This window comes from Temnothorax longispinosus, chromosome 4, assembly GCF_030848805.1.
Source record: "Temnothorax longispinosus isolate EJ_2023e chromosome 4, Tlon_JGU_v1, whole genome shotgun sequence".
NCBI classification, from domain to species: domain Eukaryota; kingdom Metazoa; phylum Arthropoda; class Insecta; order Hymenoptera; family Formicidae; genus Temnothorax; species Temnothorax longispinosus.
The window spans coordinates 20,477,363-20,494,958 of NC_092361.1; the positions used below are offsets into that span (position 1 = coordinate 20,477,363).

General features: G+C 33.6%; 2 protein-coding genes across 3 annotated transcripts; both read left to right on the forward strand.

Moving 5' to 3' along the window:
* The first annotated feature begins 1,475 nt into the window (after window positions 1-1,475).
* Sec24cd (Secretory 24CD) lies at window positions 1,476-8,366 on the forward strand. Its single transcript, XM_071775819.1, has 15 exons — window positions 1,476-1,634; window positions 2,142-2,840; window positions 2,978-3,085; window positions 3,172-3,351; window positions 3,433-3,628; window positions 3,711-3,826; window positions 3,997-4,407; window positions 4,546-4,672; window positions 4,755-4,915; window positions 5,054-5,233; window positions 5,321-5,522; window positions 5,602-5,796; window positions 5,878-6,069; window positions 6,361-6,554; window positions 6,625-8,366. Exons 2-15 carry the CDS (start codon window positions 2,142-2,144, stop codon window positions 6,766-6,768), a joined length of 3,105 nt encoding a protein of 1,034 aa, XP_071631920.1. The 5' UTR covers window positions 1,476-1,634; the 3' UTR covers window positions 6,769-8,366.
* Window positions 8,367-8,514: 148 nt separating this feature from the next.
* On the forward strand, window positions 8,515-14,763 carry LOC139811563 (heparan-alpha-glucosaminide N-acetyltransferase). Of its 2 annotated transcripts, XM_071775837.1 has the most exons (12): window positions 8,515-9,467; window positions 9,566-9,687; window positions 10,331-10,458; window positions 11,059-11,174; window positions 11,524-11,686; window positions 12,022-12,226; window positions 12,403-12,570; window positions 12,773-12,906; window positions 12,996-13,165; window positions 13,642-13,816; window positions 13,889-14,001; window positions 14,370-14,763. In XM_071775837.1, exons 2-12 carry the CDS (start codon window positions 9,568-9,570, stop codon window positions 14,549-14,551), a joined length of 1,674 nt encoding a protein of 557 aa, XP_071631938.1. In that variant the 5' UTR covers window positions 8,515-9,467; window positions 9,566-9,567; the 3' UTR covers window positions 14,552-14,763. The 2 variants fall into 2 exon arrangements, with proteins under 2 accessions (XP_071631938.1, XP_071631937.1); XM_071775836.1 differs by having other exon boundaries at window positions 8,515-9,687; window positions 14,370-14,762.
* The last annotated feature ends 2,833 nt before the right edge of the window (window positions 14,764-17,596 follow it).

The window sequence follows — 17,596 nt, forward strand, 5'->3', positions numbered from 1 at the left end:
GAAATTCAGTGCCATTTCACATTTTCAAACGATCAATAACAGTTTATTTTTCAACCACCAAAACAATTTATTTTTATTTTTTCTTATGCCTTGTTTTATTTTTAAATTATTCTGCTAGAAATATAAACGCTTTCTAGCGCGTTCGCGCATATATACGTTTTTGCAAGATAGACAATAATACATTATTATAATATGAGCCACTTGTAAATCTACAAAGACTTTTCGATACTTCCAAATTGAATTTACCTGTTGTTCATATCATCTCCACAAATAAATTCAATTTCAAAACTGCAATTTCGGAGTACTAGCCAATCGGTGGACTTATAATCCAAATTGGAATCATAATATTACAGCAGCTCTAATTAATCTTATAAGAACCTTGGCATAACTACCAGTATCACCATACACGCTGCTAAAATCGATAATCTGGGATCAAAAATTGGCTCTACTGATACATTAAATGTAAAGCTTAACTCCTTGAATGCCAGAATACAGCAATGCTAAAGGAATAATGGTCCCCGTTTAATGATACAAAGTTCGCAACTGATTATCTGACATCGACGGTTGAGGACCCTGCGACTGATGACTGTGTATGCTAATTGTAAGTATATTATTGTACTTCCTTGAACCGCTGCACTTCTTTGAAGAAATCTAGCTATTTTAGCCAATGTGACTCCATGATCTATGCTAAAGTGCTAAACAACGTGAGATTCAGAAGATGTTTTCGCTCATTTAAATAGGTATGAACGCGAGTAAAAGGACAATGAAATCATTTTTCATTTGCCAAACATCTAGCGAGAAAATAAATTTGATATTTTTTCTCTTACTGCCTCTTGCCTTGGTTTGTTTCTCTTCACAGCTGATTTGAGCTCGAACTGTCATTGTGATTGACAGCTTGTTGACAGCTGTGAAGCCACGTTGTCAGACTCAATAGTCATGTAGAAATATTTAGATGCGATACGTCTGCCTGGAAAGCCGCAGCTAATTATTTTAAGATGAAAGGTACTAAGCTTAAATTGAATCAGCAATCACAATCGGAGCATTTTCCTCCAATTGTGATTCGTTGATGTCTTTACTGCTTATTATACTTATATTTTCTCAGATTGTTACGATTAAATCAAAATTAAACCAAATCGAAAGAGTAAACTCGAATAAACAAAGAAAATCACATACAATCCATTTTTAAAGCTATATAGATTTGAGAATAAATATTAATATCTTACGAGGGATTTAAATGTCGCCCGCGTTGTCTCTACATTAGACATCAGAAACAGTCCAAATTTGCCTTTATTAATAATTGTCAGAATTTGAACAAATACGTCACGTGCGTTTAAATAATTTATTAAATCTGAAAAGAATTTATGCTATAGCTCGCGTGTCGAATATACCGTGTGTTTAATTTTTCCCGTATCAAATTTTCCAGACGTGACAGTCCAAATTGCAGCATGACGTGTCTTGTCAGCATGTGTCAGACGCATGCGCGATGCCGCCTTACGTGGCATCGGCACTCAGTCCAGTCGGAGTGGTCAGTTACATCGAGTCACATCGACGTATATTTCTCGTACGTTTCGCGTAAACATTTTCTCGCGATAGTTTCAGATTTGTTATGATTCAGACACATTTTACGATATAACGTAAGTGTACTGTGTGTTTAGGATATTGTGTGTAAAGTCCCAGCAGTGTCGTCACGTGTAATAAATTTTCGGGGTTTGAAACGTCGCATACGCATTCACTGTTTCTAGTCGCTAATATTTAATTTCTCACTGTATTTTACGTTTTATTTCAACGAAGGTTTACGTGGAAGGTTTACGCGTACACATGGAACATATTCACGCTTTATACTTACATTGTAAAGCATGACATTTTTTCCATGTAGGTTACCTTTCACTTGAGATTTTAAAGCCTTATTTTTTTTGTTATTTATTTAATCTTGTTTGTATCGCGTACATTATATGTGTATATCACGTATATTATTAATTCTAGATTATAGTAACAAAACTATACAATGTTAGTACTTTAATATATTTTTTTTGTTAATTCTCTTTATGCTATTTTTATTTAAATTGGATATCTTTATGATAGTTTTAGTACGCTTTCAATATATTTACAGTTTGTATTCGTAATGAATCTTGTTGTAACAGATGCAGCATATTCCAGATATAGGAAGGCAGCATCCATATGCTGCGCCTGTGCCTCCAATAAACAATCAACAAAACTTTATAAAGCCGCCGATTGTGGGAGAACAGAATCTGTCGAATTCACAAATGCATTCTAACTTAATGTCGGCGCCGCCGCCTGTGGAACACCCTCAAGTAATGGGACCTCCGACGACAGGCGTTCCTGGCTCTCAAATACCTTCGCGTTTACCTACAGGTTTTCACCGACATGGGCAAGCTCCTGTAGGTTATCAAACTCAGGGGACTAATCTCCCAAACGCTAACCTACTCCAATCTGGAATGCCGCCGTATAATCCTGTACCACCATTACCGGCGCAAGTGCAAGGAAGGCCAACAGATCAAGATTTGTCACAATTTGCTCCTCCTCTTTCAACAACGGGACAGACTATAGCGAGTCCTCCAGCGACCGGTTATTCTCAAGCTCGGCAAAAGCAATATTTACCACCAATGCCGGGCCAAACTATAACGAGTCCTGTAGGGCCAGGGCCAGGGCCAGGGCCAGGTTTAGGGCAGCAACCTGCTCAAAGACAATATGGCTCTAATATGCCTCCATTACCAGGGCAAGCTTTATCCAGTCCTTTAGGAGTAAACCGTACATCGCCTGGTATCCCTTCAAACTATCAACAACCAACGTACCAACAGCCTGGATATCATAACCAAATGGTACAATTATATATTAACGAAAATTTCGATTTTGTGAGTAATTAAGATTTTTTTTATTTTTTTTTATTTTTTTTATTTTTTATTTTTTATTTTTTTTTATTATATAGAAAAGAGTGACCGTTGTTTTCTTTTCGCAGGATATGTATAATAATCAAAGGAACATGTATCAGACTAATGCACCTAATGCTACAGGATATCAACCTCAACAAGCTAGACGACTTGACCCAGAACAAATGCCGAGTCCGGTATGAGTTTAATTTTTTCAATCAAATTTATGTACCAATATTGTTTATTATATCGAGTGAAGCTAAGCTATGTCTTTAATACACAGATTCAAGTGATGCAAGACGATCAAAATATGAGAGGTGGAGTATTCATAACGAGTCAAAAAGGACTAGTACCACCTTTGGTGACGACAAATTTTATAACTCAGGATCAAGGAAATGCCTCTCCCAGATATATCAGGTCCACTATGTATACCGTTCCCACTACTACGGATATTATAAAACAGGTATATTGGAATAGACAAAGAATCAATTTGTTATTTAGCTGTTTTCTTTCACATGTTTTGATACATTTGTATCTTACATAGACCAATGTTCCCTTTGGACTTGTGATAAGTCCAATGGCTCGTATCGTGCAAGGAGAATGTGAACCACCAATTGTAGATATGGGCGAAATTGGGCCAGTGCGTTGCGTACGTTGTAAAGGTTACATGTGTCCGTTTATGCAATTTATTGACTCCGGTCGAAGATTTCAATGCATGTTCTGTAAAGCGACGACAGAAGGTAACGATCAAAAATTATTTTTTTAAGTACTCGCAAGTTTGTTTGCATCAAATATACATATTTCTATGTTTTCGGCGTTTAGTTCCAAATGAATATTTCCAACACTTAGACCATATAGGGCAACGTTTAGATCGTTACGAGAGACCTGAATTAACGTTGGGTACATTCGAATATATGGCCACAAAAGATTATTGCAGGGTAATATCCAATAATATTATCCTCAAATTTTAGGGCAATATGAAATAATTACATTCATCAATATTTTAGAAAGAGCTCAAGATAAAAGTCGAAATTATTTATCTAAGCCTTATAAGCGTTAAAATTTATAAATTTATACGCTGATTTCCATTTGTTTATTCTTTTCACAGGACAATGTTTTTCCAAAATCACCAGCCATTGTGTTCATAATCGACGTATCGTACAATACAGTTAAATCTGGATTAGTGAACTTATTGTGTACAAATATAAAATCCATAATAAAGAATCTACCTATTGACGCAGGGCAAACCAAAAGTAAAATGAAAGTTGGCTTTATAACATATAATAATACCGTGCATTTTTATAACATCAATTCTTGTCTTGCTCAACCACAAATGATGGTTGTTGGAGATATTCAAGATGTATTTATGCCGCTTTTGGACGGATTTCTGTGCGACGTCGAAGAGAGTGAGGCAGTTATCGATAGTCTTATGATACAAATTCCTCAAATGTTTGCGGATACTCGAGAAACAGAAACAATTCTTGCTCCTGCCATACAAGCTGGATTAGAAGCATTAAAGGTACTCGAATAAAGCGCGAATTATATATATAAATAATTTTTTTTTCTTGTTAAGTAATAAACACAAGTTTAATTACAGTGAGTAAATCCATTCTGTGGGATTCCATAAAAATACACATAATTTTACTTGTGATTCCAGGCGTCCCAACGTTCTGGCAAATTATTGATATTCCATTCATCTTTACCAATTGCCGAAGCACCTGGGAAATTGAAAAACCGTGATGACCGTAAAGTACTTGGAACTGATAAAGAAAAAACGGTATTAGGTATGTATTTTATGGTATTTAGAGTATTCACGTTAAGTTAGTTATTAAGTTATGTAAAATGATTTTGTTTTTTTTTTTATAGTTCCGCAGAATAATGTCTATAATAATTTGGGTCAAGAATGTGTCGGTGCAGGTTGCAGTGTAGATTTGTTTATCTTTAATAATTCATATGTAGATATAGCAACAATTGGTCAAATTTGTCGTCTTACTGGAGGAGAGATTTATAAATACACTTATTTCCAGGTGAGCTATACTATTGTAATAGAAATGTATATAAATACTAATTAGATGCTTATTAGAATAATATTTTATGAAAAGTACTTTTAATATACTTTATCTTCACAAAGCAAAAATATTCAAGAATTGCGATTTCTATTGCAGGCCGATATCGATGGTGAAAGATTAATTTCAGATGTTATTAATAATATTAGTAGGCCAATCGCTTTTGACGCTGTTATGCGAGTACGTACATCTACAGGTGTTAGAGCGACCGACTTCTATGGTAATTACTTTATGTCCAATACAACTGATATGGAATTAGCCAGCATAGACTGCGATAAGGTATACTAAGTTATGTTATTTAGTTAATTGCTATAATTATGTACTTTAATTTTATTTTACTTAATTTAACTTTTTTTAACTTACAAGGCTGTTGGAATAGAAATTAAACATGACGACAAACTAACAGAGGATGAAGGTGTGTACATTCAAGCGGCTCTGCTATATACTTCCTGCAGTGGTATTAGAAGATTGCGAATCATAAACCTGAGCCTGAAAACCTCATCGCAAATGGTCGAATTATATCGCGCGTGCGATTTGGATGCTATTATAAATTACTTCTCTAAGCAAAGTAAGATATGCCATATAAAATTCTAAAAATTATAAAAATATATTTGTGTAAATAATAATATGTGCTCGTTCTTACTTAGATATTTTTAAATTACTGGAGTCTACTCCAAAAACGGTAAAGGATAATTTGATTGCACGATGTGCAAATATGCTGGCTATATATCGAAAACATTGTGCAACACCATCCAGTGCTGGACAATTAATACTACCAGAATGCATGAAGTTACTTCCACTTTACATAAACTGTTTGTTGAAAAGCGATGCATTAACAGGAGGTATGCTTTATATGGATGTACATTCAACTAATGATTTGTATTATTTCACATTGAATATATATTTTTTTCTTTTTATTCTAGGAGCTGATATGACCATTGATGATAGATCTTATGTAATGCAAGCGGTCGCAACAATGCCTATTTCCATATCCGTTGCATATGTTTATCCCAGATTATTTCCTTTGCACGATGTTGATCCTCAAGATTCGGAACTGCCTCTAATGTTGCGTTGCTCTATTGATAAATTTACAGACGATGGCGCTTATTTACTTGGTAATATGAAAATTACATATTATTAACATACATAATCAAAAATACCCACATTTTAAATAATATAAAATTATAAATAACGAATTTTTTATAACTTTAATCTCAAATTTCTTAAAATCATGGCATTGGAGTACTTTTGATGCCAAAATCATATTGAGTATCGAAAAAGCTGCATAGTTTAAATTCTTTTTTCTTGGTGTGTGTTTATATACATAACTTGTAATTGTTATATGTTCTTTATTTTTTGAAAAACAATATCAGTATTTTTTATATATTTCATATTTTATTTTGTAGAAAACACCATCCATATGTTCTTATGGTTGGGCATGGCACTTTCTTCCCAATGGGTACAGAGTGTCTTTGGAGTACCTTCGGTGGTCCAAGTCGATACAGATCATGCAACACTACCGATCTTAGATACTCCTTTAAATAATAGAATCAGGAATATTATTAATCGGATACGTGCCGAAAGACATCGCTGTGTGAAAGTAAGTCGCTTTATATAATGCATGAGTAAATTACACTAGAGCGTAATATAATTTTGTTTTTCTGTTGCAGTTAACGATAGTAAGACAACGTGAAAAATTAGAAATGGTGTTACGTCATTTCTTGGTTGAAGATAGAGGAAATGATGGAAGTCCTAGCTACGTCGATTTCCTATGCCACATGCACAAAGAAATAAGAACACTTCTTAGTCAATAAATAATTTTTTAAGTACTCAGCTAACTTGTATTCGAATTCTGGCTCTTTTGCATCGATGATTTGTTATCTCGTTGCCTAAAGAAATTCAAGCAAGGCATTGTTATCGATCATTGTATTTTTATGCATCCAAACATGCATTAAACATTACACAGACACACACATAAGATGGCCCATTTGTGCATTTTAAATATCTTATTTTGAATAATAGAAAAAAAATTAAAGTTGAGGTTTATAGTTTCGAGGAACATATGTAGTGGTAATACTTTCATTTTTCATAGAGGCATAAAGAAGATTTCAAAAGCAACTTGATTTTTTTAAATAAAATCAAAATAATTTTTCTTATATAAACATGGTTTCCTTAGTTATTCTGCATATAAAAGTATTAAAGTAAGGATATCACAAAAAATCAATACTTTATTTTATACTTTATTCTAGTATATTTTGACATGAAATATAAAATATCTGTAAATAAATATTTTTATATTCAGAATATAATGAGATGAATTAATTGGTGTAAAGAAAATAATTTGTTAAAAAATTAATGTAATTTGCAATATACGCATATATATTATTTCTTTAAATATAATTATATATTATATATCTATAATTATATATTAATTTTATTAATTGATTTATTTTATTATACTGTGCATAAAAATATTAAAGTAGGATAATATTGATGGATATTTATAATCTTACTACTGTCACATGCCGAGTAATCAGAGGAATTATATTACAAAAGAGAAATTTATATGGTTTAAAAAATCAAGTCATTGAAATCTCCAAGTCTTCGTGCACATTGAAAGTATTGTCACTACGTTACTCTATATCTCTCGAAATTGTAAAACTTGGTAACTTTAATTTTTTTATCATTTTTTTCTATTATTCAAAACAGCAAAGATGTGCAAGATGCATAAGTTAAATAAATAGATCATCCTGTATATGTATATATATGTATGTGTACACGCGCGCGCGCGCGTGCGTGTATATGTATAATGTGTGTTCTTGGATTTGGATAAGGGAGACTCAAAAAAGTACAAATGTATTCTCCAATAAATATATAATCGCTCTTTTTCTTGAAAAGAAAAATTGAATTACCAAGTAATAGAACGTTATAGAATGAACTATTTCAATAAATTATGATCACAAAAGTTAATGTTTGTTTATAAAGTTATGTCTTTATATGTACACCTGAGTAGCCGTTTAAGTAGCCGTTAAGCTGCAGATCGACTATCATCATCATTTAAACTTTTGATATAAAAGATTGCTCGGCAATTAAGTCTCCATTTATCAATTTAGAATAAAGAGAACTTGATTTATATAAAACTGGAACGAATACATTTGTACTTCTCGTCAATCTTTGTTTTAAGCTTGTTTCACTTTAGACGGACACAGACAGACAGATGTGAAGAAACACAATTAATCATTCCGACAGATACCGATACGTACGAAAGAATAGCCACGTTTACATTTTTCAGTATAGAAAAAAAAAACACAAGAATATCTATAAAATTGTATTACTTTATATTTTAGACCATTAATGTTATCACCGTATTATGTTAATAAAGTATATTAAATCATATAAATTCACATGTCAATTAATATTTGTGTTAGTTTTGTTAATAATACCACAATTTATAGAAAATTATATATTAATATTATTTAAGATTAAACTGTATTTGCGAAAAGTTGAATCTTTGTTTTTAACTATACTAAATAAATAAAAAATATGGGTGAAATAAATTGTAATCATTATAACGAAATAGATAAAACAATTGAAAATAATTTGTAGTGATTGAATTTATGAATTTTCGAAATAATATACCTAAAGAGAGAGATTCTCGATATGTAAAAGTAAAATAATTGTATATTTGTATTTTTTCAATGAAGTTTTTGGTTTTACTTATGTATTATAGACAGAAAAATGCACGGGATATATATTATAGCATAACGGTATCGTTAGAACGCAAGATTTTTATATACCAAGGTTGTATTCCAAAATTGCCAGCGCTGAAAATCGATAGTATATGTTACGTGTACTATAGATTTCCAGCGCTGGCAGTGAATTTTGGAACACAGCTCAAGTGATTAAATTTTGAGCTTAAAAATTAAATTCTGTAAAAACGATTATATTGTACGCGCGCGCACACTCACACATGCAAAAGCAAGAATAGATTTAATTCTTCATGACAATTTGCATAAATATCCGAACTAACATAATTTTAATAAGTCTTTTAATATTAAAAAATTTTGGTAAAAAAGAACATGCAATATATTGTATGTACAAGCTGTCTCTGAAATAAATGAACAAATTAAGAGAACGTGTTTTTTAATTAATTTATATAATTGATTTGTCCTCGATATATCGTCTCACTTTTGCCAAAAGGTTACGCTCACACGCAACGGTGTGAGTGATCAATATAGGTCTTCACTTTCACTCTTCAGCCATTCGTGTTTAACACTTGATGTAATCGCATTCCGATATTTTGTGATATTAAGAAAAGTCGTTTTGTTGCTTCAGTCAGACGTCGCTATCATCGTGTAAACCTAAGCTTTATCGACTACTACACAAATGTACGGAATAATACCGATCTCGAAAGATTTTTCAAAAGTGGTATTTATCTGAAATCTGAGATGCATGTTGTGAGGAAATAGACACCGATGCCACGAGGCACTTTCGATACACGAATTTTACATATGTTAGTTGCCCAAACGTGTGTTCTATAACTGTCAACTAAGAATACATACCTATATGTTATTGGAATCTAAATACAATTTTATTTTATAAAAATATTAGCAATGAACGAATTTAATTGCTCTTACGAAAGTTTAACGTTTGACGAAGCCTGCGTAAGTGTAATATCTGACAATGGAAACTTTGATAAGTGGCTCTATTCGCTCTCTACGGATTGCTTATCAGTAAGTATAATCATGATATGCATAATTTTTAAAATTCAATTTATATAATATAATAAATAATTATATTATTTTGTGATTGACGCTAAATTTTTCGTAGTAATTTATAACGGTAATAAAATTGTGCGGTAAAACAAAAAGGAAGGTTTAAGCCCCTTGCACAATGCCAGGCAACAGGCAATAGGAACAGGGAATAGAAATCAGAAATCATGTATAAATGCAGAATAAACAGTGACACAGGCAATAGACACAAAGTTTCCGTCACGTTGGAAATTCTGTGCCTATTGCCTATTGCCAACCAATCATAGCATTTGAATTTTTTAGGTTGTAATTAACGATTTTTTGGTTATTTCCTGTTCCTATTGCCTGTTGCCTGGCATTGTGCAAGGGGCTTTAAACGGTCCTTATTAATAAACCACGATACACGTACTGGAGAATGTGACAAGTAGACTTCAGCAAAATATGGACTTTTTAAACAGAATATTATTATAAATTGCGAGAATGCGATGAAATCGATTTTTAAAGATAAAAGCACAATAGACTAATCAATAGATAAAATTCACATTTAATACAAAACCTTTTTAGATAGTTTACGACGTTTTAACATAATGACCAATATATTTCTAACTTTCTGTCTTTATTATAGTGTCCATATAAACGAATAGCGCAGATTTCGAGCAATGCCAGCTTGAAATTCAGTACGATTAAAACGGTAAAATGGAGAGTATTAAATAATAGCGGAAGCGACGAATATGTATCTGCCAAAATTAAAAGGTATAAACTTGTTATTTAACATTATTTTTTATATATTGCTTTTTTTATAAATTATATTAATAAAAGATACGTATACAATATGCATGCATGCATACCTGCATATAAAACACACGTGTACCATTTTAACGTATTACTCCGGATAAAAATTTAGTGTCATTTTTTATTAAAAAAAAGTTTTAAACAGATTGGTGTTAGAATATGATGCATACAAATATGTTGCATGCAACGTCATGATTTTTTATATATTTTGATTCTTCTAATTATTCTACATATAAAAATATTTGAGAAAGATTATAAATAAACATCGCTCATAAAACATTTTGTATTTTATTCTAACATATATTGATATAAAAATATAAAATATCTCGTAAAATATTTAATTTTTAATAAATTTATATTAATATTTTTACACTGCAGAATAATAAGATAAATCAATTAATGAAAAAAGATGATTACGTTAAAGAAAAAAATTTAATGATACGTATCATGTCCAATTATCAAGTTGAAGTGTGTTTAATTATAAATTATTTTACAAATCCATTTATTCTGCCAACGCATTGTTCTATCTTATTTTAACGTTTCACAAATCTTATCTTTTAGCAATATTGTTTGCGAACTGTCGCCAAATCTCGGGCAATACGGTTTATACGAATTGGCGGTACAAAATAATACTTGTAACTTTAGAACTGTGAAGAATCCAACATATCCGTACACAGGTATATTTCTAAATATTCTCATATTTTTGTATAAATATTTTAATTGTGATATAAATGACTACAGAAATATCACGTCACCTTAGAATTATGCAATTTGAGCGTATAACATATCAATTGATAAGCGTATCGTATACTAGTGGTATCATTTTATTTATCCATTGAACTCGATAAATGGCAAGATTGATATCACGATATCAATAATATCGAAAAGAGAATTATCGTACATAAGATTATAATGATCAATTAAAAAATCGATTTACATATTTTGATAAACAAAAAATTTAATGTACATAATTTTATACATTGCGAAACATTTTTTTTAAGTTAAAGCAAATATTATTGTTTGCAGAACTCTTCATTATTTTGGGAATAATTGTATTTATCTTATGTGGTATATCTGCTGGAAGATCTTTATGGTACATCTTTAAAAGACGATGCGTAAAAAACGTCAGGAATGAATCAAATAATAAACCGACAAAACGTCGCATAAAAGCTATCGACGCATTCAGAGGGTATTATGCATATATTATTAGATGAGTTAAAAAATGTTATAGCGATGTAAGATCATCGAAAACGATGTGGAAACTATTTGATTGAAAAATATTTATTTATCATAAATATATTAGATTATTTGTGTAAATAAATTCTTTTAAATACACAATTAATTAATGTTTATTTAGTGATTTTTTGAACATAAAGTGGTTGACTTTTTTATGGTAAAAGACCGTCGAACTTTTTTACTCAACTTTTTTACTACGAAGAGATTAAGCAAATACAAAACTCTATTCAGAAACCAATATTTCCATGAACTTCTTACAATATTAACACAATTGCTTATATGATGCAGGGTCAGTACTCTTTTCATGATTTTCGTTAATGATGGCTCCGGTAGTTATACTATATTGGGACACACAACTTGGAATGGCATGTTACTGGGAGATCTAGTATTTCCTTGTTTTATATGGATCATGGGTGTTTGCGTTCCCATAGCCTTGTCGGTACAGTTAAAACGTGGAGTTTCCAAGCTACAAATCAGTTATTCCATTTTAAAGGTAAGTAATTGGTTAAAGAAAAAATAAAAAACGATCTACATACGCTAGAGCATATTATTGATCTGCCTAAAAGAAAGATATTAATAAAAATGTAAAAAAACGTATCGGCAAAGTATTAATATTGGTATATTATATCTTCATATATTATATCTTAATATATCTGCTTTCTTTCGCAGAGAAGTTTTCTTCTATTTCTGATAGGTGTTGCGCTGAATACATTAGGAACAAACGCGCAATTGGAAAACATACGTATATTCGGAGTTCTTCAACGATTCGGAGTTACATATCTGGTCGTTGGCCTAGTGTATCTCTGTTTTCCACCCCAACAGTCAAAAACTCTTCAGGTATGGAAATATTAAACAATATTTTTAGAAATTTTATATAATGTTCTTAGATAATCTTAGATATGTTACATTCTGCATTCATGTAGTCATATGTTTCAAATCTTTGAAGGTACTCACTTTTAGTATGATAAAGTTTTGCAAGTGTAATTTAATAATACATGAATTATAGTTAGTGACATAAATTCTCCGTGTACTTTTATAGAACTCATCATCGACTTGGATAATACGTGAAATGCAAGACATATTAAGCCTTTTGCCACATTTTTTCGTAATGTTGTGTCTAATATTTGTACATTGCGCTCTAACGTTTGGTCTTCCAGTTCCCGAATGCCCCACGTATGTACATTGCTCTTAATTTTGAATTCTATTTTCTTAATGCTACGATTTGTTGTTAATAAATAAAAATAAATTTACGTGTGTTACAGAGGGTATCTTGGACCAGGCGGAAGACACGAAGATGGTAAATATTTTAACTGTACCGGAGGTGCGGCTGGATATATTGATAAAACTATACTGACTGTGAATCATATTTACCAAAATCCAACTATCAAATTCGTTTACGGATCCGGTCCTTTCGATCCCGAAGGAATTTTAGGTAATATTTGTTGCTTTATTACAGTTAAATACATATACTTATTGGAATATTCAACTTTATATTTTATGCGTTTAAAATATATATAGAATGTCCCCTAAAGCCACTGGATATTCTTTTAATGATAGCAAATACGAAACCAATTAAAGAAAATTATAATTTGTTGCAACTTTTTTATATGTTTTAATTGATAGACTTTTGTTATCAATATCTCAATATTTTCAGTTAAAAAAAATGACTTTAAATTAATCAAGGACTCTGTCATGTATGAAAAGCACCCGATAAGTTTAAGACACTTTATATATTTATAAAGTGTATTCTCTCTCAATGATACATTTTTATAATTTTATAACGTTATCTAAACCTGTGTAAAAAAGTGTGATAACTGAACTTATGTACCTTTATAAAGAAAAAAACATTAATTTCAACTGTTATTTTAAATTATAATTACATAATATAAATACTATATATTTCTCTAGGATGTCTCACAGCGATATTTCAAGTATATCTAGGTGTACATGCTGGTGTAATTCTGATGATATATAAAGACTGGAAAGAACGTGTTATCAGATGGCTTTTGTGGGCAATGTTTTATGGTTGTCTGGGTTGCGCCTTTCATTTCACCAACATTATACCCGTTAATAAAAATTTATGGTAAAGTAATTATATTATAAAAATGATCATTATAATGATAAGATTCGTCTATAAATCGATATAATTACGCAGGTCTTTGTCATTCGTATTTGTTTCAACTTCTTTTGCTCTGGCTTTTCTTTCTGGCTGTTACTTGCTAATTGACGTTATCAAAGTTTGGCGAGGTGGTCCTTTCAGAATTCCCGGTGAGTGAAAACACATTTTATTTAATCTGCTCTGTCATTAAATATTGATAGTTAGAAATAATGTCCAAAAGAACATGAAACTATGAAATAAAGATTTAAAGACACATTAGATAAAAATTATACAAAAATTCTCTCTATGTTAATCAAAATAAAAATCACAATTTTATATATTTAGTTATAAAGTTATAAAATTAAACTTTAAATCATATTAGTGGCAAATTAAATATAATGTTTAAATATAAAGTAAATATAGAGTACAATATAAAGAAAAATGCGAACGTGTTTAAATTTTTAGCACTTTTGTATATAGTAAATAATTTGAGCTGCATTTGTATTAATCTTTTAACATTGCCCAAATATGAATTCAGGCATGAATGCACTGGTGTTATACGTGGGTCACAGCATGTGTTATCAAATTTTCCCGTTCCATTGGAGGATCGGCGCCATGGACAGTCGTGCTTTATGTTTAATTGAATCAATTTGGGTGGTAACTCTCTGGGCGATTATAGCGTATATTATGCATCGTAAACGAACATACATCACACTTTGAATTATACCTATTCATAGCGTATTATTATACTACATCGTATTTTCAATTTAGTTAACATATAAACGATATATGCTGTTATGTTTGAGATCACGATTATGTATGCGCATATATTAATCGTCGAAATTCGACGATCACATTTTTCACGCCACTTCCGACGTTTTGCATGATCTATCACATTTTCTGTTATACCGACAAATAAAATGTTATTTGGTAAAAATAGGCTATTCTGTAGAGGCTCTCCACCACCCCCGCCGATTCCAATCAGCGGTCCTCTTTTTTGTGTTTTTATTTTAATCTGTGATAAGTCGTATTTATCTTTACTATTAGACGGAAATAATGCATAAGTATACAATCTAATATTCACAGATTTGTTATCATTATATAAAATTGATCGTCACTCACCGACCGATGCGCAACGGGCGGAATTATTCGGCCACGGAGCTACGATGATTCTGTAACACAAGAAAGAAAGATTCAAATTAAAGCAGGCGCTCAAAATGATGACGTTTCAAAAAATAATTTTTACGCGCGTCTAATTCGTTTTTTAATTAGATTTACTAATATAATTATCTATTTTCCGGGAAAAATTTTTACGAGAATAAACTTTTATAAAATTTTAGAATGGTTTCTCCTTCTCAAAAATTATTTTCAATTTATCGAGATAAAACGGCTCGAATAAATAAGAAATAACTAAATTAATTTTAAGAAAAATACTCACCCCAAGGTTGCTCCGCCGGTGCCCGATGCCTCTGCCAGGCTTCCTCCTCCTCTCAGGACGGGTTATTGTCAGGCCGTCTCCTCCTCCTTCCGTTGCACAGGACACTCACAGAATCACTGTGCCCGATATTCCGCGATCGCGAGAGCGAATAAGTAACTGTCATAATACGGTACGATCGCGATACTTAATTTATTAGACGACACTCCCGGGATGAAACGACCGACGTACTGCGGCGCACTTCCATTATTTAAATCCGACAACTTACCGAGCTGCTTTCTACGCTGAACGCAGCCAACTTCATACCGACGCGCGACGCCGCGCCGCGCTGCGCGGATACAACGCGAGTCGAGTCAACAGCCGAAAAGAGAGAGAGAGACACACGTTTGCAACACAATTCGAGCACGTAAAATTCCGCGAGATGCAAACGCAATTAAACGGTCGACACATCACACACATCACCGCGCCTCGTCATTTCAAATCACGCACGATTCGCGTACTCCGTCACATTAACTCCCACGATGGTTCGACGATTCGCCGGATTCGCGTATTATTCCGCGTTCGATCCCAAAACGCGAAAGGGGTGGCCAAATTCTCAAATTCATTCACATGAATTCCTTCGAGAGGCAATCGAGTCCGCCGAGTCCAGCGTTAAATAAATCGCGACGAAACCGTGGACCATTCGATCCGATCGTCCTCTCAGTCCTCGCACTCCCGTAAGCGATAATAGTCCATTCACAACACGTAAGAAACTTATATTCGGCGCACATTTAATTCTGTATTTACTTGACTCCGATTGCCGTAAACCGCGCGAACGACGAAAATTAATCAGTCGGCCGCGCAAACGGGATAATCCTACGGTTAATAGATAATGCTGCATCTTTTTGTAGTACCTTCGATGGCTGCGATATCATCTGTGATACTTGCCGCGGCACATCTCGCGATGTATATGGCGCTACACACGGAGCCGGATGGAGCCGGAGTCCGGCTGCCTATGGCTGCCTGTCAGTTCAAGCGTCGGCCGCGGCGTCGGGATCAGTCGGGATGTGATGACGTGATTGAGATCGCGGCGCCGCGCCGCGACCGCTCCCACCCCGCCCGCCGCGGCAACCGTTGAACTGTTTTCGTAAACATCGCGAGGTATACGGGCCGCGACGTGTAATGCCGGCGTTCGCTAAAACAAAAAAAAAGTCGAGCACCCGCGCGCGTGCCAACGATCTCGCCCGCGCCGCCGGCAATATTTAATTATTTATACTTGACAATATATTAACGTTTCGTCGCGATTTATAACGGGGGACGATTACTTCTCGAAGGGTTCATTTGAATGGATTTGAGAATATTATTTGGTCACCGCTTTCATGTTTCGAGAACGCGGCGTACGCGTAATAAGTACACGCGAATCGTCGAGATCATCGTGTGATTTAAAATAACGAAACGCGATGATGTGTCGACCGTTTAATCGCACCCTCGGAATTTTACGTGCTTGAACTGTATCTCAAATTCATTCAAATGAATCCTTCGAGAGAAGTAATTAATCGTTCCCCGTTAAATAAATCGCGACGAAACGTTAATCTAGCACTCCCGATCGTCTCACTCCAGTGTGTGACAATAGTCCATTCACCGGAATACAAGAAACGGAATATTGAATGTGCATACATTAATACTGTATTTACACTATTTACCTCACTCGACTCTTGTAAACGGCTCGAGGCGTGTGCTGCGCAACGACGAATTCCATAATTCGGAATAAAGAAATTAGCGCGGAGCAAAGAACCAATCACTCGAAAGTTCGCGAGCTCACGTTACTATTTTTCATTTGTGAATCGTTTCTTCCTCAGATCGAAATACTATTGAGAGAGGATCGAATTATCGTTTCGCGCAACGGGCTAATATCCGTGATAAAACGCGGTACTTAGATATGCGATAATAGCAGCCTTTTCATCGAAATACGAGAAACAGAATAATTGGCGTACGCTAATTCTGTTTAATATACCGCTAGGTATTAAACGTTATTGTCAAGTAAATAATTAAATATTGTCGACGGCGAGACTGTTATTGGCACGCGGGTGCTCGACTTAATTTTGTGTTTTCGCGAGCGCCGGCATTGTACGCCGCGCCCCTCGCCCCGCGCCACCTAATGTTTACAAAAACGGTCGCCGCGATGATCGTGTAGCGCGCAGGTCGCGGTAGGATCATTCACGTCCCGACGCGGCCGACGATCGAACCGACAGGCAGCTGACAGCCGCGAGCTCCGTGCGTAGCGCTATATTACATCGCGAGATGTGCCGCGGCAAGTATCACGACGATATCGCAGCCATCGCAAGTACTAC